This window comes from Neophocaena asiaeorientalis, unplaced genomic scaffold (genome assembly GCF_003031525.2).
Source record: "Neophocaena asiaeorientalis asiaeorientalis breed wild unplaced genomic scaffold, Neophocaena_asiaeorientalis_V1.1 scaffold171, whole genome shotgun sequence".
In the NCBI taxonomy this organism is placed as follows: Eukaryota; Metazoa; Chordata; class Mammalia; order Artiodactyla; family Phocoenidae; genus Neophocaena; species Neophocaena asiaeorientalis.
The window spans coordinates 6343119-6365446 of record NW_020174013.1 but is presented as its reverse complement, the minus strand read 5'-3'; the positions used below and the strand labels follow the sequence as shown (position 1 = coordinate 6365446).

At 38.5% G+C, this 22328-nt stretch overlaps 1 protein-coding gene across 4 annotated transcripts in view; it reads right to left on the bottom strand.

Annotated features, from left to right (window-relative positions):
- The window catches only part of MTA3 (metastasis associated 1 family member 3), a 196583-nt gene that overhangs the window by 12312 nt on the left and 161943 nt on the right, over window positions 1-22328 (bottom strand). For 3 of the 4 annotated variants that reach the window (XR_003004294.1, XM_024753600.1, XM_024753599.1), the window contains exons 12-16: window positions 16952-17076; window positions 14825-14976; window positions 13109-13331; window positions 5188-5274; window positions 2144-2290 (exon numbers count right to left, since the gene is read on the bottom strand). Coding sequence is in view for 3 of the 4 variants with exons in the window: in XM_024753600.1 (XP_024609368.1) it covers window positions 2144-2290; window positions 5188-5274; window positions 13109-13331; window positions 14825-14976; window positions 16952-17076 (734 nt within the window). In the remaining variant the exon portion in view is untranslated. The remainder of the gene's footprint in view (window positions 1-2143; window positions 2291-5187; window positions 5275-13108; window positions 13332-14824; window positions 14977-16951; window positions 17077-22328) is intronic. The other variant, XM_024753601.1, reaches the window with a different exon arrangement.

Genomic DNA, 22328 nt, shown 5'->3' with positions numbered 1-22328 from the left:
AAAAAAAAAAAAAAAAAAAAAAAAAAAAAAAAAGAGCAGACTCTGAAATCAGTCACACCTGGATGGGAACCCCAACCCATTTACGGAGTACTTGGTAACTCTGGAAGAGTTAATTCACCTTTCTGGGTCTCATTTTTCTTAATCACTTTCATTTATTCAACTAACATTTACTGAGCACCCTGCAAGTTCCAGGCACTGTGCCAGGCAGTAGAGATACCATGTTATGCAAAACAGTTAAGTCCCCTGACCTGAAACCTTCTGTCAATGGAATCAGATGAGATAATGCAGGTAAGGCACATGTCATCAGTCTTCCTCTCTGTACCATGACAGGGGAGCAAAGACAAATGGGTTTTGAAAAGAGTGTAACATCTAGGTCTCTTCAGAAAATGAGACAAGTGTTTGTTCCTCAACAAGGCTGAAGGATTCAGTCAACATAACACCAGGGATTCGTTGTGTGCCCTGTCCATTCCTCCTGTTCAGAGCAGAGAAGCAATGACCTCGCAAAAGTATTCATTCAGAAGGAAATGGGACAAACAGCCCTAGAGAGGAAACACTACATAATGGCATTTTTTAGAAATTCCAAAGAGACAGGTTCCTGTGATACAAGGAAAGAACAAAAGGAGCTGCAATGCAAGAGTAGGACTGGGGCCCAGAATGACCATGACCATGGGGTGTGAGTGGAGAAAGATAGTAGAAAGCTGCTGTTCCAGCATCAGTCACAGCGAGAGTCTTTTTACCATAAAGAATATATAAATATCAAATAAACCAGAACTTACTTTCTGCAGTAGGACTACATACCTAGACAGTCCAGGGAGGTGATAAGATGGAAAAGAAAGATTCTTTATTCCATTTAAGTCTGAACCTAAAGGTCCCACGCTGTGGGCAAGGAAAAGCTGGAAAGAAATCCAATCTCCACAGTTGGACACAATCCTTCCTTGGACTTCTTCTGACTAGACATCAGGCATATTGAGGCAAGGATGGCCGATGTTCTCATTAGCAAGGAAGTATTTCTGCGAAACTACCGTGTAGCTAAATTCTTGAAAGCACAGTGCCTGGAACTTGGTGGGTGCTCAATAAACGTTGGTTGAATAAATGAAAGTGATTAAGAAAAATAAGACCTAGAGAGGAGAATTAAATCTACAACACATTGATATCCTATAAATGCAAACTAAACTCTTCACCCTCAATTTTTTATTCATTTTGACATCACCATAACTATCAAAAGTCATACTGAAGGAAAATAACCATGGGAAATTATTACTAGAAGGTCTATTCCACATCCTTGCTCTAGGGCCTCGTTATAAATAATTTACTGTCAGTGAAGGAATTTAGAGTCCCACAAGGCATGAAAAGCCTGGAGACAGTTTTATTCATAAATAAATGCCAACATTTAAACAATCAAGACATCTTCAAACTCCAGGAGTTGAAATCAATATTGAATATTGAAATCAACAACATATACTGCCTGGATGACTTGTTACACTTGTGTTTACGGTCTGAATGGGAAGACAATTCAGTCCCACCTGAAGAGCCATTATACGGCCAAGCCCAAGAGAAGCACTTTGCATAAGAGGTGGTATCTCTCAGTTTTTCCATTTCAAACAAATTATCATCTCCGTATTTAAGACATCAACCATGCAATTCTTTTCATGACTTGTAGTACTCTTGAGCAATTAAGAACATTTATAAGGTGAAGGAAGTCAGGGACAAATGCCAAATTTAAAATGATCCACAGAACACTGAAGAACCCCCAGACAGCACTGCTGTCTCAGACGTAAGGCGAAATAATCCCTTCTGCTCAAGAAAACATAAATGAGCAGTGAGTGTGCATCACAGCAAAAGCATTATCACCCAGAAGAGGCAACTGCTAAATACAGACTTCATTTTCAAACAAGCCTCCTAACAGGAAATGTGAACCGAAAGGTCCCTTCTGAGGAGATGGAGAAATGTCACTTGGCAACATGTCTTCCCTGTGGCCCATGGCAGCCTTCCCTCATATCCCCCTTCCCACACAGTTCAATCAGGGCGTAGAAGAACCTGTTTGTTACACATTCCTGGATGTGGCAGACAACACTCGGGAGCAGGCAAGGGCAGAGAAGCCCTGCCTACGGGATCAGCCCCCAGAATTCCTGGGCTTACATACCATCCAGGCCATTGTGATGACTGTAGTTTCTTTTCCCCAAAATGCTCAGAGACGTGTGATTCGGGGTGGTTAGCATCCGCTTGGTAGCTGGGGTTTGTAGGCTTGGTGTAGATCGAATTACATTAGGTTTCTTCGAAGGATGGATCTCTGACAGGGGGAAGAAAGGTTTCTCAACTCAGAACATGGTATTAAAAATCTGTGTGCACTTACATCGGCTAATAGGCACACATCTTATTCTTATTTCTTAATGAGCTAAGAGCCAGTTCCTTATGAACCAGCTTATTTTCCCAAGTACTTGCATAATGAATCAACTTCAAGTGCTGTTACCATGGCTTTATTTATCAAAAGGGAGCTGGTTCTGCCCCTGCTAGCTGAAGCTCTGAGCTTCATGTTGTGAGTACAAGAAAAAGAAAAAAAGAAAAAAGCCACTTCAGAAGGTCACTTAAACATGAGATTTATGAGGGGAATAAGGCATCTGACTCTTCAAGGAATTAGAAATTCAAAGGCTATCTGGAGAGGTAGTCTTAAAGAAAACTACCCTTGTGCTCCATCAAACCAGGAACATAGATAGCATGTAGCACATCTGGTGTGTGAGAGCTTTCTGAAAAAACAGGATTTCCTCCTCTGGCTCTGCAACTAGGATACAGGACCAGGGTCAATCACTCCCAGCGAAAAACAATTTGATATAGATGAAATCTGACACCAAACTCCAAATACTAGAGTTAAGAAGTAGCAGACGATGGGACTTCGCTGGTGGTCCAGTGATTTAAGACTGCACTTCCACTGCTGGGCTGTGGGTTTGATCCCTGGTCAGGGAACTAAGGTCCCGCGCGGCATGGCCAAAAAAAAAAAAAAAGCAGCAGAAGAAAACTTTGACAGAGGATATATCACAAAACTGTAATGTGCATGTGGTACATGTGTGTTTATGTGAAGTGTGTAGTTGTCAGTAGATGGACAGAAATTGCAACACTGTAGCAATTGGATTTAAGGACCTCAGTCTACCAGGCAACCTCTTCTCTAAAGCTAAGCCTGCTCACTGATTCTGAGTCACTACCCAACATGCCAGTCATGCACAAGCCACCCTGTCTTCCCAGGTGAGGGCCAGGATATCAGCCTTATTTACTGAAATTTAGGAATGGATCAGGTACTAACCAAACTACAGTGCTGGTATTTTTTTCGACATGGTATTGAAGGTTTGCCAACCTCATATTTCATCACAACCTCCATACGCTATGCTCCGTCAGGACCAGAAAACCTGCCTTCCTTGATCCGATTTTCAAGCGCCTTTGTTCATCTAGTTCTCTTGGCCTCATTAGGGGAAAAATATTCTATCTATTCAAATACTACCTATTTTTCAAGCTTGAGATCAACTATTACTTTCTTCACATAAGTTGCCCTAACTCCCATCAGAAATAACTATCCCTTCCTCCAAGTGCCCAATGCTTATTACCTGTAATTCTTTTATAGGATCTAATCCTTTGCTCAATTGTTCTTACCTGTGTGCCTTCCCTGCTAGTTGAAGATTTTTGAGGGCAAGGTTGTATTCATCTTGGTGTTCCCCAGATCACTTAATGAAGTGTCTTGTACATAGTAAATACTCAGAAATATGTTATATAGGGAAGTGGTTCAGTTAGTAAGGACAGCACTGCTTTGGGCTTATCTGGTAGAGACAGAAGCCAATTTGCCCATAGCAGGAACACATAATTACCTATGGAAATGCTGACTAATATGAAATTATATTCTATTTTTTATGATCATAAACTTTCCCTTGCAAGGTGGGAGGGGCTTCTAGGATTAGGCCCTGCAAGGGAACACAGATAGCAAACTTCAAGGATTTGATCACCATGAGCTAGATCGTGCCTGTGATAATCATGTGATATTTTGGGGGGCTATCAAAGCAACTCTTTAGGCCCTGAGGAATAAAACAGGAAAAAAGGTGGCAAAATAACATCAAAGAAGGAGCTATGCACTTCTGACTCCTAGGATGCTCTGATGAGGACGAGATAATAGACCAACTTTAAGGCTACACTTTGATTTTTAAAAGACTGGATGTCTTAAGTCTGAACACTTCACAAATATAAATCTTTCACAAATATGAGTAATAAGGTTCAATGCAACTCTGAGAACATACTTCACTTTTACTGAGAAGATGAAAAAGCAAGACTATTAGAAACATAAAAACATGACATTATAGCTTCTAGATATAGTAGGAACCATTTTAGCAGTCATTATTTTGTAAATTATTTATCTTAAAACTTTCCAAAAAAAAAGGTTATTGCCTAGTAATTTTATACTATTCCTAATTATATTTCAAAATGTAAATGGAACCATCATCTTTGGCGACTTCCAAGTTAAATAACATGATAAAAACCAGAAAGCAATACTAATGCTTTCCTTTCAAGTAACCTTAATTGGCACATTAAAACTATAAATATTGTTTAAAGGTGGGTTAAAAGCCAGTTTTATCTGTTTTTTTTTTTAAAAAAGTAAATAAACCAATCTTTCTCTATTTAAGGGGAGGGGTGAGGTGGGTTTGAAATAGTGGAAGGATCTAAATAAAAATATTAAGAATATTCATCGTTAATTTTATAATAACCTAGAATGGTGACAGATGGTAATTAGAATTATCACGGTGATCATCCTGTAATGTGTATAAATGGCAGACCACTATGTGGTGATCCTGAAACTAATATAACATTGTAAGTCAATTATACTTCAGTTAAAAAAAAAATTCATCCTCTAATAATTTAGTGATTCTTATTTTCCTCTTTTTGCTTAATCTGTATTTATATCCATAAATATACATTACATTTTTATTCAATGATATTTTCGGAAAAAGTAAACCTATCTATAACTCTGTATGTTTTGTGTGTTTTGGTAATAAAAATAAAAGTTTCTGAAATAAAATAAATTGACTATACATATGAAGGTATCCAATTGCAGCTACTTGAAAGGCTTGCATTTAATTTAGGTATGTCAACTTTGAATAGCCGATTATAAGATACAGAAATTGTTGAGTTTTTCTTCCGTTAGGAAATACCCACCTAAATACCCAATGATACATGCCAAAGGTTTCCTAGTGCTTTTGCTTTTCAGTGGACTTCCAGATAGGTCCGCATGTCTGTCTGCATCTGAGGAGAAAGAGAAACACGGAGACAACCAATGAGGCTGATTTCTCTGCCTATGCTACATACACCGCAGAAATAAAATGTGCAAGTGGAAAACAGTGCAAAAAATCTGCCAGATTCCTCCATAATTTCCTTTGGGGCTTAAGAAAACCGTTTTCAGTTCTGGTTCAAATTGCTGAATGGGATTTTACCTGGAGAATACTCACGTAAAAGTCCCTTATGAATGTAGCTAACACACATCTTACATGCACATGCTTTCTTTCTGTGCATGCTCCTCTGTAAAATAGCCATGGCATTTCTACATTATAGTAGAAAAGCTTCCATAAAGTATGAGGTGTTATCAGTCCTAATGGAGGATAAATCTGGCATGGAAGACAAAAATGACAAAGGCAACACACTTGACCATCCCTGACCTAGATGGAGTGGGTCTCTATGGAGGAGCCTTCATCTATCGCGATTAAATTCAATTCCATTAGATTAGAGCTTCCCAAAAGTAAAAATGGGTCATTTGGTTTTATCACTAGTTTTCTATCCTTCATATCCTACTATGATGTCATTAGTGCTGAGATTTAAAAGGTTACCTGTATGCAGACAGGTATTTCATCCAATAGTCAGAATAGTAAAGTACTGTGATGGATGTTAGTTCATAGAGGTCACATCACATTCCTCATACCCTACCATAGAACAGTTCAGAGAAAAATAAAGCACACAACACAAACACTCTCTGTGTTTTAATTTTTAAGCTCTCATTAGATGGAAGAGTAGATGTGAAACATGGCTGCCTCTCATACCAAAGAGTTAAGCAGTGGAGTCTGAAGCAACAAAAACAATGTGTATTGAAATGTTTTTTAAATTTGCAGATGCTGTCATAAAGCTTAACAGAGTAGCTTTAGCAGATATGATTCTGCTATGTTTATGTCTTTTCCCACCTTCACATTTTTGACAAAAATGTCCTATAGATTTTCTGTGGCTGAGACCACATTTCTAGGCCTACATACAGGAAATTTTCTTTGACATCCACAGGGATTCTCTGCACTATTAGCGTTAAAATGTATAATTCAATCTGGAACTTCAAATGATTTAAAATTAAAAATTAACTTTTTCATTAGCTCTAGCCCTCTCAACAAGGAAACTCTTTTCCAATAACTATTAAACAGGAAAAGGTGGGAAAGCAGCATTTAAAAATATTGAAATAGACAAAGCACAAACTGCAGACAGCCTGGAATCTGAATATATATCCCAAGCACTGGCTAATTACTATGCAACCACTTGACAACTATAAATGGTCCAGTTTCTTTTCCTCCAACTCAGCTGATTTCCTTTGAGCAAAAAAAAATTACTAAGCTATGAAGCTTTTCACCTGTTATTGAATAATAGTGAAGATACAGTCAGAAATATAATAAGCATATTTTGGAGGAGTAATCTAAACAAACATTAAAAAGCAGCCCAAACCCTGCAAGGATCAAACACCTGTCAAATCACTGTGTGCTAACAGTAATAATTCCTTCCTAATATTACTAATTCACCAAAAATTCAAGTTCTGCTTAGGAAGAGGACAAGAGAAGAAATTTATTTTCTATTAATAAAATAAAGCTTGAATGAATCATCTTAGTATTTGCTCAGTGTTTTGGACAAAAACCATTACTGTATTACTAGTAGTAAGATTAACTTTGCTCTTTATTCCAGTCTATAAGGCCCAAAGGAAAACTGCCAATGTGACTTCAAGTGATGAACTCCCACATGACTGTCACCTTGACAATAATCAACATACCCATCAAAGGAGTCACCAACACAATACCCACAGACATTTCACTTTCTATTAATCTGCTTTTAATTTCTCACTAAATTAGTAGGATTAATTATGTAATGTTCCAAGTGAGAATTTACAGAGCACCTGCGTGGGAGATCAAAGCTTTTTAGAAGGATCCATATTTCATCAATCTTCATTATATTTTATAGGAAGTAGTTGGTGGCAAGAACTATCAGTCTCAACTGTGAATAAATTAGGATGAAAGGTGGGTGCTAAGACTACGCTTGACTGTTTAACATAAAAATTGCATCCATTCAGTGATTATGCCGAATATAAATAGAAAAAAACAGTTTCTGTCCGGAGGAAATGATCATAAACATAGATGATCAGGTCCACATTTGAGTTGGTTAAAAAGAATCCTGGTCTGTACTCAAGACCAGGCCAGTGGTACCTTGCTCTCAAATTATTCACCTAACTATATTTAAAGAGATAATTAATTAGTACCCATTAAAAGCACACAGGTAAAGAAAGCAACCTGAGAAATGCCCGAAGAAACCAGAAGGAATCAAAATCTGGCCAGAGGGAGAGCATTTTCACCTCACTCAAATGGCTTGACTGAGCACAAGGCATATTTCCCTGGCCTCCTAGAGGATGAGCTATACCTCCCTGAGGTAAACCTGGAAAAAGTTACCTTTTTTTTTGCAACTCATGGCTATCTTTCTGAAATGTTTTGGAAATATTAGAGGGGAAAATAAAACAGAAAATTTGCAGAAAGTATATACTGAATTAAAATTCACAAAAATATCTCACATGGGTCTTCAAAACTGCTATCAAAGTAAAACCATCCATAGAATTTTCTTATAGGAATTATAAAGGCATTTCTAAACAAGACATAAAACGCATGTGCCATTAAAAATTTTTTTAAAAAAAGATAAATTCAGCTACTTAGAAAAATCTGCTTGGCAAATACCTCAACAAAATCAAAGACAAAATGGGTGAAATATTTGCATTACAGATCAAGAGCTAACTTCCTTAAAATATAAAAAGTTCCCATGAGTCAGTAAAACTTTTAATAGAAAACAGGCCAGGGGCAAAAACAGTTGACAAAAAAGGAAATACAAATGGTTGTCAAATATATGCAAAATTTTCTACCTCATTCAAAATGAGAAGTGCAAGCTAATATAACTTACATGTCACCTGTCAACTAGTTAAGGGTTTCAGAGATGGATAACACTGCTGGCAAGGTTCTAGAGAAACAGGCACTCTCTAGACACTGTGGTGGGGGTGCAAATCATAGTTTTTCTGAGGGCAACTGGGCAGTAACTATCAAAATTCAGAATGGAAGTTGCTTGACACAGATGTTTTACTCTTAGGGATTTAACCTGTAAGCAGCTACATGCTCATTTCACACATCTTTTTTTTTTTTTTTTGGCGGTACGCGGGCCTCTCACTGTCGTGGCCTCTCCTGTTGCAGAGCACAGGCTCCGGACACGCAGGCTCAGCAGCCACGGCTCACGGGCCTAGCCGCTCCGCGGCATGTGATATCTTCCCGGACCGGGGCCCGAACCCGCGTCCCCTGCGTCAGCAGGCGGACTCTCAACCACTGCGCCACCAGGGAAGCCCCATACATCAGTGTTAAATGATATCTGTATATTTGTTGCAACACCACTTGTAATAGAAAGGGATTGGAAACAACCTAATTTTTTTTTAAATAAGAGAAGTACTGGCTCAAGTACAAAACAGACTATTATGCAGCTGATAAAAAAAGGTGGTGGGGGGCTTCCCTGGTGGCGCAGTGGTTGAGAGTCTGCCTGCCGATGCAGGGGACTCGGGTTCGTGCCCTGGTCCCGGAGGATCCCACATGCCGTGGAGCAGCTGGGCCCGTGAGCCATGGCTGCTGAGCCTGCGCTCCGCAACGGAAGAGGCCACAACAGTCAGAGGCCCGCGTACCGGGGGAAAAAAAAAAAAAAGGAGGGGGGACTTCCCTGGCAGTCCAGTCGTTAAGACTGCACTTCCAATGCAGGGAGCACAGGTTCAATCCCTGTTTGGGGAACTAAGATCCTGCATGCCACGTGGCCAAAAATAAATAAGTACACTTTAAAGAAAAAAGAAAGAAAATCACCCCCCCACACACAAAAAAGAGGATGTGGTTCTCAATGTACTGGTATGGCCTCCAAGATACGTTAAGTAAAAAAGGCAAGGTGCAGAACAATGTAGACATTAACGTCTGTACAAAAACAAAAAATACACCTACTTAGTTTCTTAGAGATACACAGGATGTCTCTGGATACTTCAGACACTGATGACAATGGTTACCTCTAAAAGAGGTAGGAATGGGAATGGCGTTAAGATTTGTAACTACTTTCGTACTTCAAAAAAATTTTAAGTATCCAAAGACAAATTTTTATTAAAATAATAAACTACCAAAATAAACAAGCCAAAACTGTTCTCCTAATGTTAGAACTTAAAATTTCACAAAACTTTATACAATTATTGACAGTAACTTTCACTGGGAAACCTCTAGAAATCCCATAAAATATATAACAAGTTTCTTCTCCTGAATATGGGCCCTTGGCATAATACTTCTGAAGTTGATTTAGCATCTTCAAACAGAAAAAAAGGGCTCCATGTATCCCTTGAAAACATTCATACTGGGGAATGGTGCTGTCATTCAAGTCTCGTGTGTTATCAACCCAGAAAATACTTAATTATCCATGCAAGCCACAGAGGGAGGCAGGTAAGTCATTTGGATCCACTTCTCTGGGGACTTTTGCTTCATCTCTGAAATGCTGCTAATATACTACTTCTACTTAACTTTAGTCGCTGGATCTTGAGTCTCAAATAGAAGCCCTGTGCTCCTCGGGTGTTGGGTGATTTTACAGATCTTTGACAAATCAGTCATCCAGTAACTCAGTGGTAAAGTCTCACGATAGTAACAAAGGAGGAAAACCATCATCATTATATTATGGCTTTTTTTAATGAGGGGAGGGGTGTCAAGGGGAAGCAGGGGCAGGCTGTCTGAAACTTGATGCTGTTACAACCATGCAGATGGTCTGCAAATCTTGTCAAGGACATCGTACTTTTCTTTATGCAACGTTTTGGGTTTTGGTCTAGCAATCCATTTTTATTAAGCGCTACCTACACGGTAGAACTGGCTCAGGTACTGTACTGATGTTAGCAATTTTTAGCATGGACTTACATATTTACATACAAAGGTATATCGTTCAAATAAATAGGTATTTGGGATTTGGTTTAACAGTCATTTTTTACATCGATATCTATAAAACACATGTTGGTCATAGTGTATAGTTATTTCAAGTTTTAAAAAAATTTTTAATAGGAAATATATTCCCATGACTTTTTAATAGGAAATATATTCCTATGACTCAAAATCGAAAAGTTTAGAAGGATGAATAGTGGTACGTCTCCTTCCCACCCTTTTCCCTCAGCCTCCCAGTTTCCCTTCCCAAAGATATTACTTCTTACATTTTCCTGCGATGCTTTATGGATATGCAAACAAAGATTCCCCTGCTCACTATACTGTATTCCTTAACACCGGTTTCTTAGTGAAAATAAAGGACAGAGAGCACTGCTGTAACAAATTAAAAAAAAAAAAAAACTTCCTCTAAACAAGGATTAACTTGTAAGTCGAGATCTGAAAGTTATGACTATGCTCTCCCCCATGTAACTGAGAATTTATCTCCTCAGCTCCCCACTTCTTCCCTCTTCTGTAGTCTGATACCCCATCAACTCTGGCTGTGATACTGGCTGTGGTGTTGCTGCCAAGGCCAGGAGCCATGGAAGGGGTCAACTTCTATACTTCTTATAAGAGGAAGATTCTCAAGTTCACAGGCAAAACTAGTTTCCTTTTCCAATATTATAAAGAATTATTCTAAACGCATTAATTGGAGCTCTTGATCCATCAATATCTTTAGAATTACAAACTTTCACCTGATCTGAAAGTCATTCACCATCACGGAGATTGTTAACTTTTTGGGGGAGGGACAGGGTCACCACTGCCTTTGAGAAACCAAGGAAAGCTTACCAAAAAAAAACAAAAAAAAACAAATACAGCTTTAACCTCCCCCTGGACCATAAACATGGCTGCATACAGACATCGGGTTATTAACACCTAATCTTGCTAACAAGCCAAGATCAAGGAATCTGCTAAAGAGGTTGTGACAAGGTACAAATATAAGAAGGGAGAAGATAATGCAAGAAGCAATCAGATGCTAGGAAAAGAGTTCATTAGCTGCTTGCTGGGTGGGGGGACTGGGACTGAGTAGGTGGCTGCTGAAACTTTATAGTTTTAAATTTCGAGGTAAAATTATTCTGAGAATCTGATTCTATGTGTAACTTGACCAATGAAGCTAAATACAAAATAAAATATGCTCCTTGACTCTCATCACAACAAAGGAGTCTGTTCTTTTATTACCATTATTATTATAGATATGTTTGTAGAAATAAAATACAGGTAATTTAATCTCGACCCTTTTATAGTAGCATGGCCTTTTAACTGAGAAAAATTAAAATAAGGTGACACAAAAACATACTTCATTGAAGAATCATCAAAATAAAGACAATGTGCAAATTAACTGAGAAATTAACAGAAGCTTAATGAGAAACAGAAGCTTCCTCAGAAGCCAATTTAGTTGGTGATAGTTTCTTTTCCACTCATAGCAACAAAGATGATCCTGGAGCCTGGCCAATTTTAATGGAAGAATTTCATTCACTTTCTTTCTCATGTGTTTTTTATATTTAATAAATTATATATAAACGTATATGTTTTAAATCAGCTAAGCCGTATATTCATGGATATAAATATTTTCTAGTTCCTTAAAATGGTAAGAAAGTGATAACATAAATCCATGAACTCAGAAATGCTAGCACAAAACCTCAATATACATGCCTAAGTTCTCACATATACATGAGTTTCATGCAGCTAAGTTTCCCCTCCATGGGACGCAGAGATTACTTCCAATTTCTACTCACTTTACAAAGCACTTTTCTTCTTCTTATAAAGCTTTTACCTGTAAGTTTTAAAGCCTTTCAACTGTTCTGTTGAAAATTATCTTTAGGAACAAAAAACACTTTTCAATCATCACTCCTTTTACAGATACCCTCTTTAAATCAAAATGGAACATCTCATAATAAGAAATTTCTTATCTCACAGATAGAGTTATCTACTGAATGTCTTTAAGATTTCCTACCTGTTAAGCCAGACAGCAAGTTTTCTCATCCCATAGGGAAAAAAAGTTTCATGGCTCTAACATGCTAAACAGGAATGTAACTAAAAGTAGCAAGACTTAGAATCAGAGTTCACACACAAATTATGGACACATTTAGGGGTACATGGTAATAACAGAACAACCTGCAATTCATCGGTACATATGACCTTTGTTCTAACAACAACAAAAGAACATAAGCAAGACTGAATGTGTTGATAATGAGTAATAAAGTCATGTAAATGTTATGTAGCAATGTATATGGTATATGATTATGAAATGGAAACCAAACTGGACAAATAGAAAGAATGCTCAACCACAAATTCAGACACTAGCTTGTAAAAATTAAATGTGTTTTTCAGAAAATTCACCCAAAAAACTTTAAAATTCATTTATAATTTGCTAAATCTTCTAATTTGTTATGAAACACTGTGAATTTCCAGAACATTGTATGATAATTGTAAAAGGTTTGTGGGAAATTGAGAAGTTTACAAAGACATACAATTTCTCATTAGTGTAAATTGGCAAATTTTATTCTACCTTATAGGTAAAAATCCCTCTTCGATAAGGGCTTTCAGGTAATTCCATCACAAAACCCCACTGGATAGGATCACCTCCCACCAATCTTTTGCTGAGCACTGCTTTCTCATAAAGACTGCAGAAGTTTCAATGTTTTCAGGTTGGCATTATACAAATGGCAGCAGACAAAACAATGTTAAAAAAAAATAAACCAAATAAAAGGCTGTACACAAGAACTTATGTTTATTGCAAACAAAAACAAAAACAAAAAGAGAGAGAGAGGGAAAGAGAGGAAATGGTCAGAAGCACAACACATAAGGTTAAGAATTTAAAAGCATCTTACATTCTGCCCTAATGGCAGCATAATTAATAGGAACAAACGGCCGTCTTGCTGCCTGCCGCAGCCGGAGGGTATTTTTGCAGACCTGACGAGCAAATTTTGTGAAATATGTAGTGTGAAGGAAGAAAGCTTGACGGGTCTTCACTGCAGACTTTGGGCTCCCAGTGTTTCGGACCGGCATCCCCTGCATGGCCTGGCGAGACATGTGACTTCGAACTCGAGGGTCCTATAAAATCAGACACCAACAAACATGTAAAGAACGGAACTTGTCAAAATATAATATTCCTCCCGGAGACGGAAACAACCTAAGTGTCCATCATCGGATGAATGGATAAAGAAGATGCGGCACATATATACAATGGAATATTACTCAGCCATAAAAAGAAACGAAATTGAGCTATTTGTGATGAGGTGGATAGACCTAGAGTCTGTCATACAGAGAGAAGTAAGTCAGAAAGAGAAAGACAAATACCGTATGCTAACACATATATATGGAATTTAAGGGAAAAAAATGTCATGAAGAACCTAGGGGTCAGGCAAGAATAGAGACACAGACTTACTAGAGAATGGACTTGAGGATACGGGGAGGGGGAAGGGTAAGCTGTGACAAAGCGAGAGAGAGGCATGGACGTATATACACTACCAAACGTAAGGTAGATAGCTAGTGGGAAGCAGCCGCATAGCACAGGGAGATCAGCTCGGTGCTTTGTGACCACCTAGAGGGGTGGGACAGGGAGGGTGGGAGGGAGGGAGACGCAAGAGGGAAGAGATATGGGAACATATGTATAACTGATTCACTTTGTTATAAAGCAGAAACTAACACATGATTGTAAAGCAATTATACTCCAATAAAGATGTAAAACAAAAAAAAAAAGAATATATTTTTAGGGAAGCATTAAAAAAAAAAAAACTCCTTGCATCCTGTTCAAAGAAAAGCACAGTTTTTAAGTCTTTCACTGAAGAATCTATAACTTATTACGGGGGAGAGAATTTATAAAAGTATGTACTTTGGAGTAGGAGGTGGGGAGTAGAGAAGGAAACTGGGTGGAAGTATGGGTGTCTGTGATCCTATATATTTTTTCTCCTAAATTGACCTTAACAATCCAAAATCACATTCACAACAGTAAAAAATTGCCAGAGGAGAGACTATTTAAAAAAAAAAATATCGAAGGGGGTCCTTAAATCTTGCTAGCTCTCAAAAAGAACAACCTCCCTCTGGTAGACACAGGTGCCTGATATCTGCCATCTATGAGAATTTTACCAAAATCATATTTTAAGTGTTGTTCACCTCAAGATTGAGCCCATGCCTTCTTGTCCCTCCTACGATAGCCCAGGGACAGAAAGAATGCTCAGTTTGTATTTACTACTTTATGCAATAAAACACATTTTCAACAGTACCGAAAGGTTGCAAACTGTTTCCCAAAAAGCCATTAAAACCAGTAGTTAATTTGTAAGCTCTCTACTCATGCTAACACCTCCCACACACATTGTTCTTCTTCTGAGTAATCTCTCAAGACCGATACTTTGAATACCTGAAAAAATTGGATTTGTCCCTGCCCCTATCTCCATACCCACCCTCAACGTTTCAGTACTACATTTAGCTATAATAGCTTTGTTTGTTTTTAACTTATCCTATACTGTACTTCTGTTTCCAAGGAATGATCCAGGCGCTGAAAAACACTACATTTCTCAACACTAAAAAGACTATTGCTTGTGTACCTCTGTAGCTGGGCTGGGAGGTAACTTCTCCTCTTCCGACTGGGTGGGCATTTTTAGGCCTCCATATTTTTTCCAATAGAGCCAACAGGTTGCACATAACCTACACTGCATATTAGGTGGGCCCCAAGAATACCACTGATGAGACTGTGTAGCTAAAGACGGAGGAAAAATAAGAAAAAACAAAGAATGTGACATAACTTGTAATATCAATACACATATGGTCAAATATTTCAAAAATATTCCAAAGCCATCTTTAGTTTACAATGTTATTTTTCTTCTTCCAGTTTACCCGACAAACAGGAAAGTCTAATACATGTATGTATTTTTCAAGTGAGAATTCATTAAACCATTTATTTCTATAGTTATCAAGTGCCTGTGGCCCTTACTAAGAGGGGCCATTAGGTGAAGTGCCCTATACTATACATTGTGCTGCTGAAGGAGTTTTTGTTGGTTCACTAAAAACATTTTGTTAAATATTGTGTAAATTTCTGGAAATAAGTTATCAGAAAGGTATTATTAAACTAAATCCAGGTTTTCAAACCTGTGGTTCAGAAACTACCTCCGGGTTTAAAGTGCTTAGAGGGACCCCTCAGATAAAGGTAGAAGTCTGACAGAAACAGGTATCTGTTTTCCATTCCTCTATTTTAATCAATAGATAAAATAATTATTTTACTCTTTCTCTCTTTAAAAACAGAATCCTTTTCCAGACTGTAAGTCCCTGTCAACTGAGCATGCGTAGCCAAGATCACGGCATGCTTAAGACCTGAGAGCTCGACTGATTCATTCCTGAGCTAAACACTACACACCTGTGCTGTTTTGCTCTGAAGTTTAAAATACTGCCATATAACATTTAAAGTATTCCCACAATGGATCTGAAGTTTAAGAAAGAAAACACTGATGATGAACACTAAGTTAATAAGGTACATAAAATTATGACTCTGTAAGTTTGCCTAGGAATATCCTTCCCTTGATCTCTAAGTTACCTTTATCAGGTCAAAACGTTCAAACAGCACATCAGGGTGTCAACTAACACTTCATCAACCAATGTCAAAGAGAGAAGATACAGTGTTCATTACAGTCAAACTCTCTCTTAGTTTGTTGAAAATGATGCTGTGAACCCATCATGTATTATTTTGGGAGGACTCCTTGCAAATAGCAGCCTAAAAACCTTTCCTCTTGTAATTTAAAAACAAATAGTAAAATAAGTTGATTTTTTTTAAAACACAAATTTTAAGAATCCTAAACATTAGGCATGGGCCTATTTTGGATTCGGAACATAAAATTTCACTCATATTTAAATATTTATTTTCACCCAAATTAATCATGACATGTCATTTTAGTATGTCAACAAATGCCTTTCTCTTTATATAATTAACTCAAATTCAATGAAAGTGACAAATAGAAAACACCAAATTCTATCTTTCTATAAAGATAAAACTTATATGTATATTATAGTAAGATACATTTTATAATAGATTTAATACATGGACCTAAAATTAAAATTGCTTATTTGTCATGCACACATAAAAATGGTGAAATAATTATTTAAAGGGATATGTGAGACTACATATAACATGAAAGGGGTTTGTAAGGCAAAAATAAGACACATTAAGCCACTAACACTTGTCTGCAGGATTCTTCTTCTTTTCATTTAAATATAAATGAAGTTCAAAATCTAATTGCCAACTCAAAAACAGTTATGCAATCCATGTAAAATTTTGACCAAAAGAATCTAATTTTCAGGCTTCCCTGGCAGCACAGTGGTTAAGAATCCACCTGCCAGTGCAGGGGACACGGATTCGAGCCCTGGTCCGGGAAGATCCCACATGCCGCAGAGCAACTAAGCCCCATGCGCCACAACTACTGAGCTTAGCACACAGCTTAGCACACACTGCTCAACAAACCCAGGACACCACAGAAGCAAATCAAAGGACACCCAATACCTAAACTCAGTGTCCAGGTGGAAGGTAAGGATGGGCACCTGTCCACCCTGAGGCTACATTATTCTGCCCTCTGCGCAGTGCTGACCTCTCGCACCTCCTGCCCGGCAGTGCCAGCACAATTCCCTGCCCTTCACCCACAACAGGCATCAGAGGAGCTGGGGAAGCCCTACTGGAGAAAACTTACCATAGCAGCTCTCACAGGCTCGCCCTAGGAGAGGGTTCTGCGGCTGGAATGCGGATCCCACGGCTCCATTCACAGCACCAGGTTTGCCATTACTGGTGGATATTTGGTTGGGATTTGGTTTGCTGCTTTCAATGAAATATAAAGTGAAGTGATAAAAATGACTTGCATAACAAGGTAAAAGGCTCTACATTTCATTACTGATTTACCTTAACTACACATAAATAAACATTTCAATGTTTGGTGAAGAAGAAATAAACTGGTAAAAATAAGGTGTTAAAATGAACCCAAACCACTTATCTTTACAAACCAACGTCATGTAAAAACCAATCTCTTGGGCTTCCCTGGTGGCGCAGTGTTTGAGAGTCCGCCTGCCGATGCAGGGGACACGGGTTCGTGCCCGGGTTTCGGGAAGATCCCACATGCCGCGGAGCGGCTGGGCCCGTGAGCCATGGCCGCTGAGCCTGCGCGTCTGGAGCCTGTGCTCCGCAACGGGAGAGGCCACAGCAGTGAGAGGCCCGCGTACCGCAAAAAAAACCAAAAACAAAACAAAAAAACAATCTCTTAAGCCTGACACTCACAAAATAAATACACCGTATCTGTTCTCCGCCCAAACACAATTTCCTTAGGACACCCTCTGATAAATTTGAAAGATACAACTTATTAAACTTTATCACCTATCATAAATTCTCCTCAGAATATAATTTTTGGATTAAATAATTGAGCCACGGGTCGTGTGCTGTGTTTAGAGAAAACCACTGTCCCATTCCTGCTGCTGGTGTGACAGCTGCTGACTCCACGCATCGGCTCTCAAGGGAACTACACAAAAGCCACATGCCCAACAGACACTGTGGATATCAGCAAGGCATATCTCAAGAGGTAAAAGTTAGCATTTCAGGAGATTGTGACCACCGGTGATTTCTATCATGTTTGAATATTTATGACGAAGAGTAAGTAGCACTTGAAATTAGAAAAACCAATAAATGTATTTGAGGCATTTCTTTTTAAGAGGAAAAAGTTATATCTATCAGATTTCCAGAGGCCGTAATTCCTCACAAACATGTAACTCAGATTGTCTTGGTATTTACTGAGCAAACATGGCTCACTTTTTCCCATCTGGGGTAGCCTAACTCCCCTGCTTATCAGCCATGCCTAAGAATACTGTACAGGTGTACATGGTATGTCCTCAATACACTCATAATTCATTTAACATGTATTTATTCAGTGCCCAGTAAAAAGATGTGCCAACATCAAGGAGCTTGCATTCCAGAGGAGCTTTCATGTCTATTTGCTGGGCAAAAAATAAGCAAAGTAAATTAGCAAATTATTTGTTAGTAATGAATGCTGAATGACTAAATGCAGACCATACTCTATCTTCCTGTGGCTTGTGAAGTAATGAGAGTTCACAGCTATTAAGACACCTGGAGTTTCAGCACAGAGTAGGCTTGTGAGTTTCCTTTTTGCTGTTTCTCATTCCCACACTTACATTTACCAGTGAAAGCCTAATATGTAAACTTGGCCTGATGACAAATTAAGATTTCTTTCTGGACTTCCCTGGTGGTGCAGTGGTTAAGAATCCACCTGCCAATGCAGGGGACACGGGTTTGATCCCTGGTCCGGGAAGATTCCACATGCCGCGGAGCAGCTAAGCCCGTGAGCCACACCTACCGAGCCTGTGCTCTAGAGCTCGCGAGCCACAACTATTGAGCCCGCGTGCCACAACGACTGAAGCCCGCACGCCTAGAGCCCGTGCTTCGCAACAAGAGAAGCCAACGCAATGAGAAGCCCGTGCACCACAACGAAGATTAGCTCCCACTCGCCGCAACTAGAGAAAGCCCGCGTGTAGCAACAAAGACCCAACACAGCCAAAAATGATAAAAATAAATTTTTTAAAAAAGTAAGATTTCTTTCTGGCACTGTTACTATAATTCTTAGCTGACGCCCCATCACCACCCCAGAAGAAATCATTTAACCTCTGTGTGCACTGAGGGCCCTATTCTATAAACAGGGCTATTATTTACACTTCAAATCTGTTCCAGCAATGTATTTTGAAGACAAATTGGTTTCAAAGACACATTTTAAACCAGACAGAACGTATTTCTCCTCTTACAGTTTTCAGTTGGAAAAGTACAAAGTTAAAAGTGGTGATTCAGAATGACTAAGATTTCCATGGGTATGTAAAAATATTTCTGATTTTTAAAATCTACTATACATAGAAAGAAGTGGTAGCCCCTTGAAGTCAAATGGCTGATAATGTCAGAAGGCTTTCTCCAAATAGGAACATTTCTGACATTTTACACAGGGCAAAATATATGTGTTAAGAGACCTAATACAAATTTACAGTTGAGCGGCCTGAGAAAAGAATGAGAGTAAACACAACTTTAGTTGTTCAACTGAATCTAGAATGTTATTTGACGGAATAAACCACTGACCTTCATTCTAATAATCACAAAAGGAAAATGAGTGTGCAAAGATAGAATATAGACAGGTGAACCAATTAAAACATGCTTTGCAAAACCAAGTACCTACAGGTTCCTTCTCAGGGGACAAATGGTTAATGTCAATGTGACCATTTGAATAAAGACAAACATCTTTTCTTAAAGTTATTAAAGCTGCATTATATGAAACTGCCCTCCCTTTATCTAATGCCCAAACCTTTCCTCCCCTCATCTATGCTCCAGATTGCAGCCCTCCTGCCCTCTTGAGAACTTTGTACACTTGATTCTCTTTCCCGGACCCTCCTCATTACCATGGAAACAGATTTCTCCATTTCTCCATATTTAAAAAACTCCCCCATTACTCTATCCAAACTCACCCCTCAATGCCAAGAGCTCTCTCGACTGCCTTTTCCAGCCAGTTTTCCTGAGAGCTGCTAATCTTCACTGTCTGCCGCCCTTAGCACTCTATTAAAGATTACCATCAACCTCCACGTTGCTAAATTCCCTGGCTATTTTTCATTAGCATTTGACACCGTTAACCTCTTTCCCTCCTTGAAAGACACTCCTCTCTCAGGTTGTGTGATAATGCACTCACCTGGCTATCCTTTTTCAGCTATCATATTCTATCTGATATATTGAACAGATTTCCTCAAGTTTGGTCCAAGGCTCTTTTTTCTTATTACTCTAAGAAATCTCATCCATCGTTTCAAGCACAATATTGTATGCTGATGAAGCTCAAATATGGACCTCTAGCCCAGAACTTTCTCCTGAGTTTAAGACCAATATATCTGACAGCATATTCAACACCTCTTTTTGGAGAAAACAAACTCAAAATGACCCAACCTGGTTCTCTGCCGCAGTTTCTCATCATGGTGAACAGCACAGCAATCCACCTAGTTAACTGAGCTAGCCAGAAACCTGGGACTCAGCTTGACATCTCCCCTCTATCTCTCCATACAAGTCAATCACCTCTAAGTAGCATACCATTTCCAGGCCACAGCTCTAGGTCAAGCTACTATCATCTTTCTTCTCCAAGAACTTTCATAATTGGTGTTCTTACATCCACTCCCCTGTTTCCCCATACCATTTTCCAAAATGTAGCCAGTAATCTTAAAGTACGTAGAAATTTAATCATGACACTTACTCGTTTACAATCCAATTCCACTGTTTATCAGATGGCTAACTCCTGGCCCTTGCCTACCGTATTGGCCTCCCACGGCTCACCACTCTCTTCATACCAGCCACACTGCCTTTCTCTCACCTCCGTAACTCTGTTCTGCCCCTTCCCATCTCACAATCCCATTGGCCTGGAAAGCCTCCATCACCTGAATGATCCCTCCTCTACAGTTCACTCAAACTCACCCCCACAAGGAATCTTTCCTGACAGCATCAACTGAGTGTGGTCCCCAGAACAAACTGTCACACCATCTCTTCTTCATCATCAGAGTACTCAACACACTGGGTGACTAGCTGTTTGGCATCTGTCTCCCCCACGATAGAATGTAGGCTCCAGAAGACAACGTGTCTTCTTAACTGATCTACCTCTAGTAGTGAACAGAGTGCTTTGCATATATATAGGAGACTGCCAGTCTCAAAAGAATGACAGTATAAAATAATTCTTGGGGATTCTGCTGGTGGTCCAGTGGTTAGGACTTTGTGCTTTCACTGCAATGGACCTGGATTTGACCCCTGGTCAGGGAACTAAGATCCCACAAGCCATGTAGCATGGCATCCCCTCCCCCAAAGAACTTAATCTATTATTTGTTTTAAAATAATATTTCAGAGTTAATTGGGAAATTCTTCAAAGAACTCAGATTCTTATCCAACTCAACAGTACAGATTCATAACAGAATTTATTATGAATAATAAATTCATAATAAATAGAATTCATATATTCTATTTATAGACATGATTTATATAACATTTTTTAAAAGTATGATCAGAAACTGTCTTGATCTTCAAAAGTCATTCACTTGGATCAGGGATTGGCAGAGTAAACGTTTTAAGCTTTGTGGGTATTATAATTTCTGTCGCAACCATTGAGCGCTGCCATTGTAGCACAAAAGCAGACAGAGACAATGCATAAATGAATGAACATGGCTGTATTCCATAACATTTTATTTACAGAAACCGGTGGCAGGTCAGATTTGGCCCACATACTGGTCTTTGACTTAGTCTTTGACTTAGATCAAGGCTTAGATCAAGACTCCAAAGTCAATGCAAAACAGAATAGCAACAATTATCTGGGTTATTTGCTGAAAACTGGCTTAATGTACTTTTCCTTTGATGTGACAGCACTGCAAAGTATAAGAAAGCTGGTATGCTTGTTTTTGAAAATCTAAGACACATGAATCACAGCAGTGTTTTCTTTAGGGAGTTGTTCTTTTATAGATTAGTCAAATAAAACATATAATTTTCTAAAATATTAGAAACCACTCTGCAGGAAGGACATTACAGCTCTGAATAAAAATTATGGACCCTGTAAATTACATGTTATCTATCTTGAGATAAAAGATTAATAAGAAATATAACAATTCAGTGTCTATGAGGCCTCCTGTATATAAAAATATATCAAAATTCAGTAAACAAAAGGCGAGGTATAAAACAACTGTACTGAGCTCAAAGAGTGAAAAAGCTTGAATCGGTACACAGAACGCTGTAGTAAATTTCATTTTAATCCCCAAAGAACGTAGGATAGCACTATATACGTGGTGCTCAATAAATTTTCCTGAACAAATGAACTGTCAAACTCATGACCTCAAAAAAAGATAATTCATTTAAAATGTAGCAAATGAAAAGAAAATTGGCATTCATTTTGATATGACAATGATTTCTAAACCAAAAGGACAATAATGATAGAATGCTAGGCATCTGAAACAACTGAAACGTATTCATTATTTATCCAATAATTTACAAAGTTTGGTTCTAATTACATCCCCTAA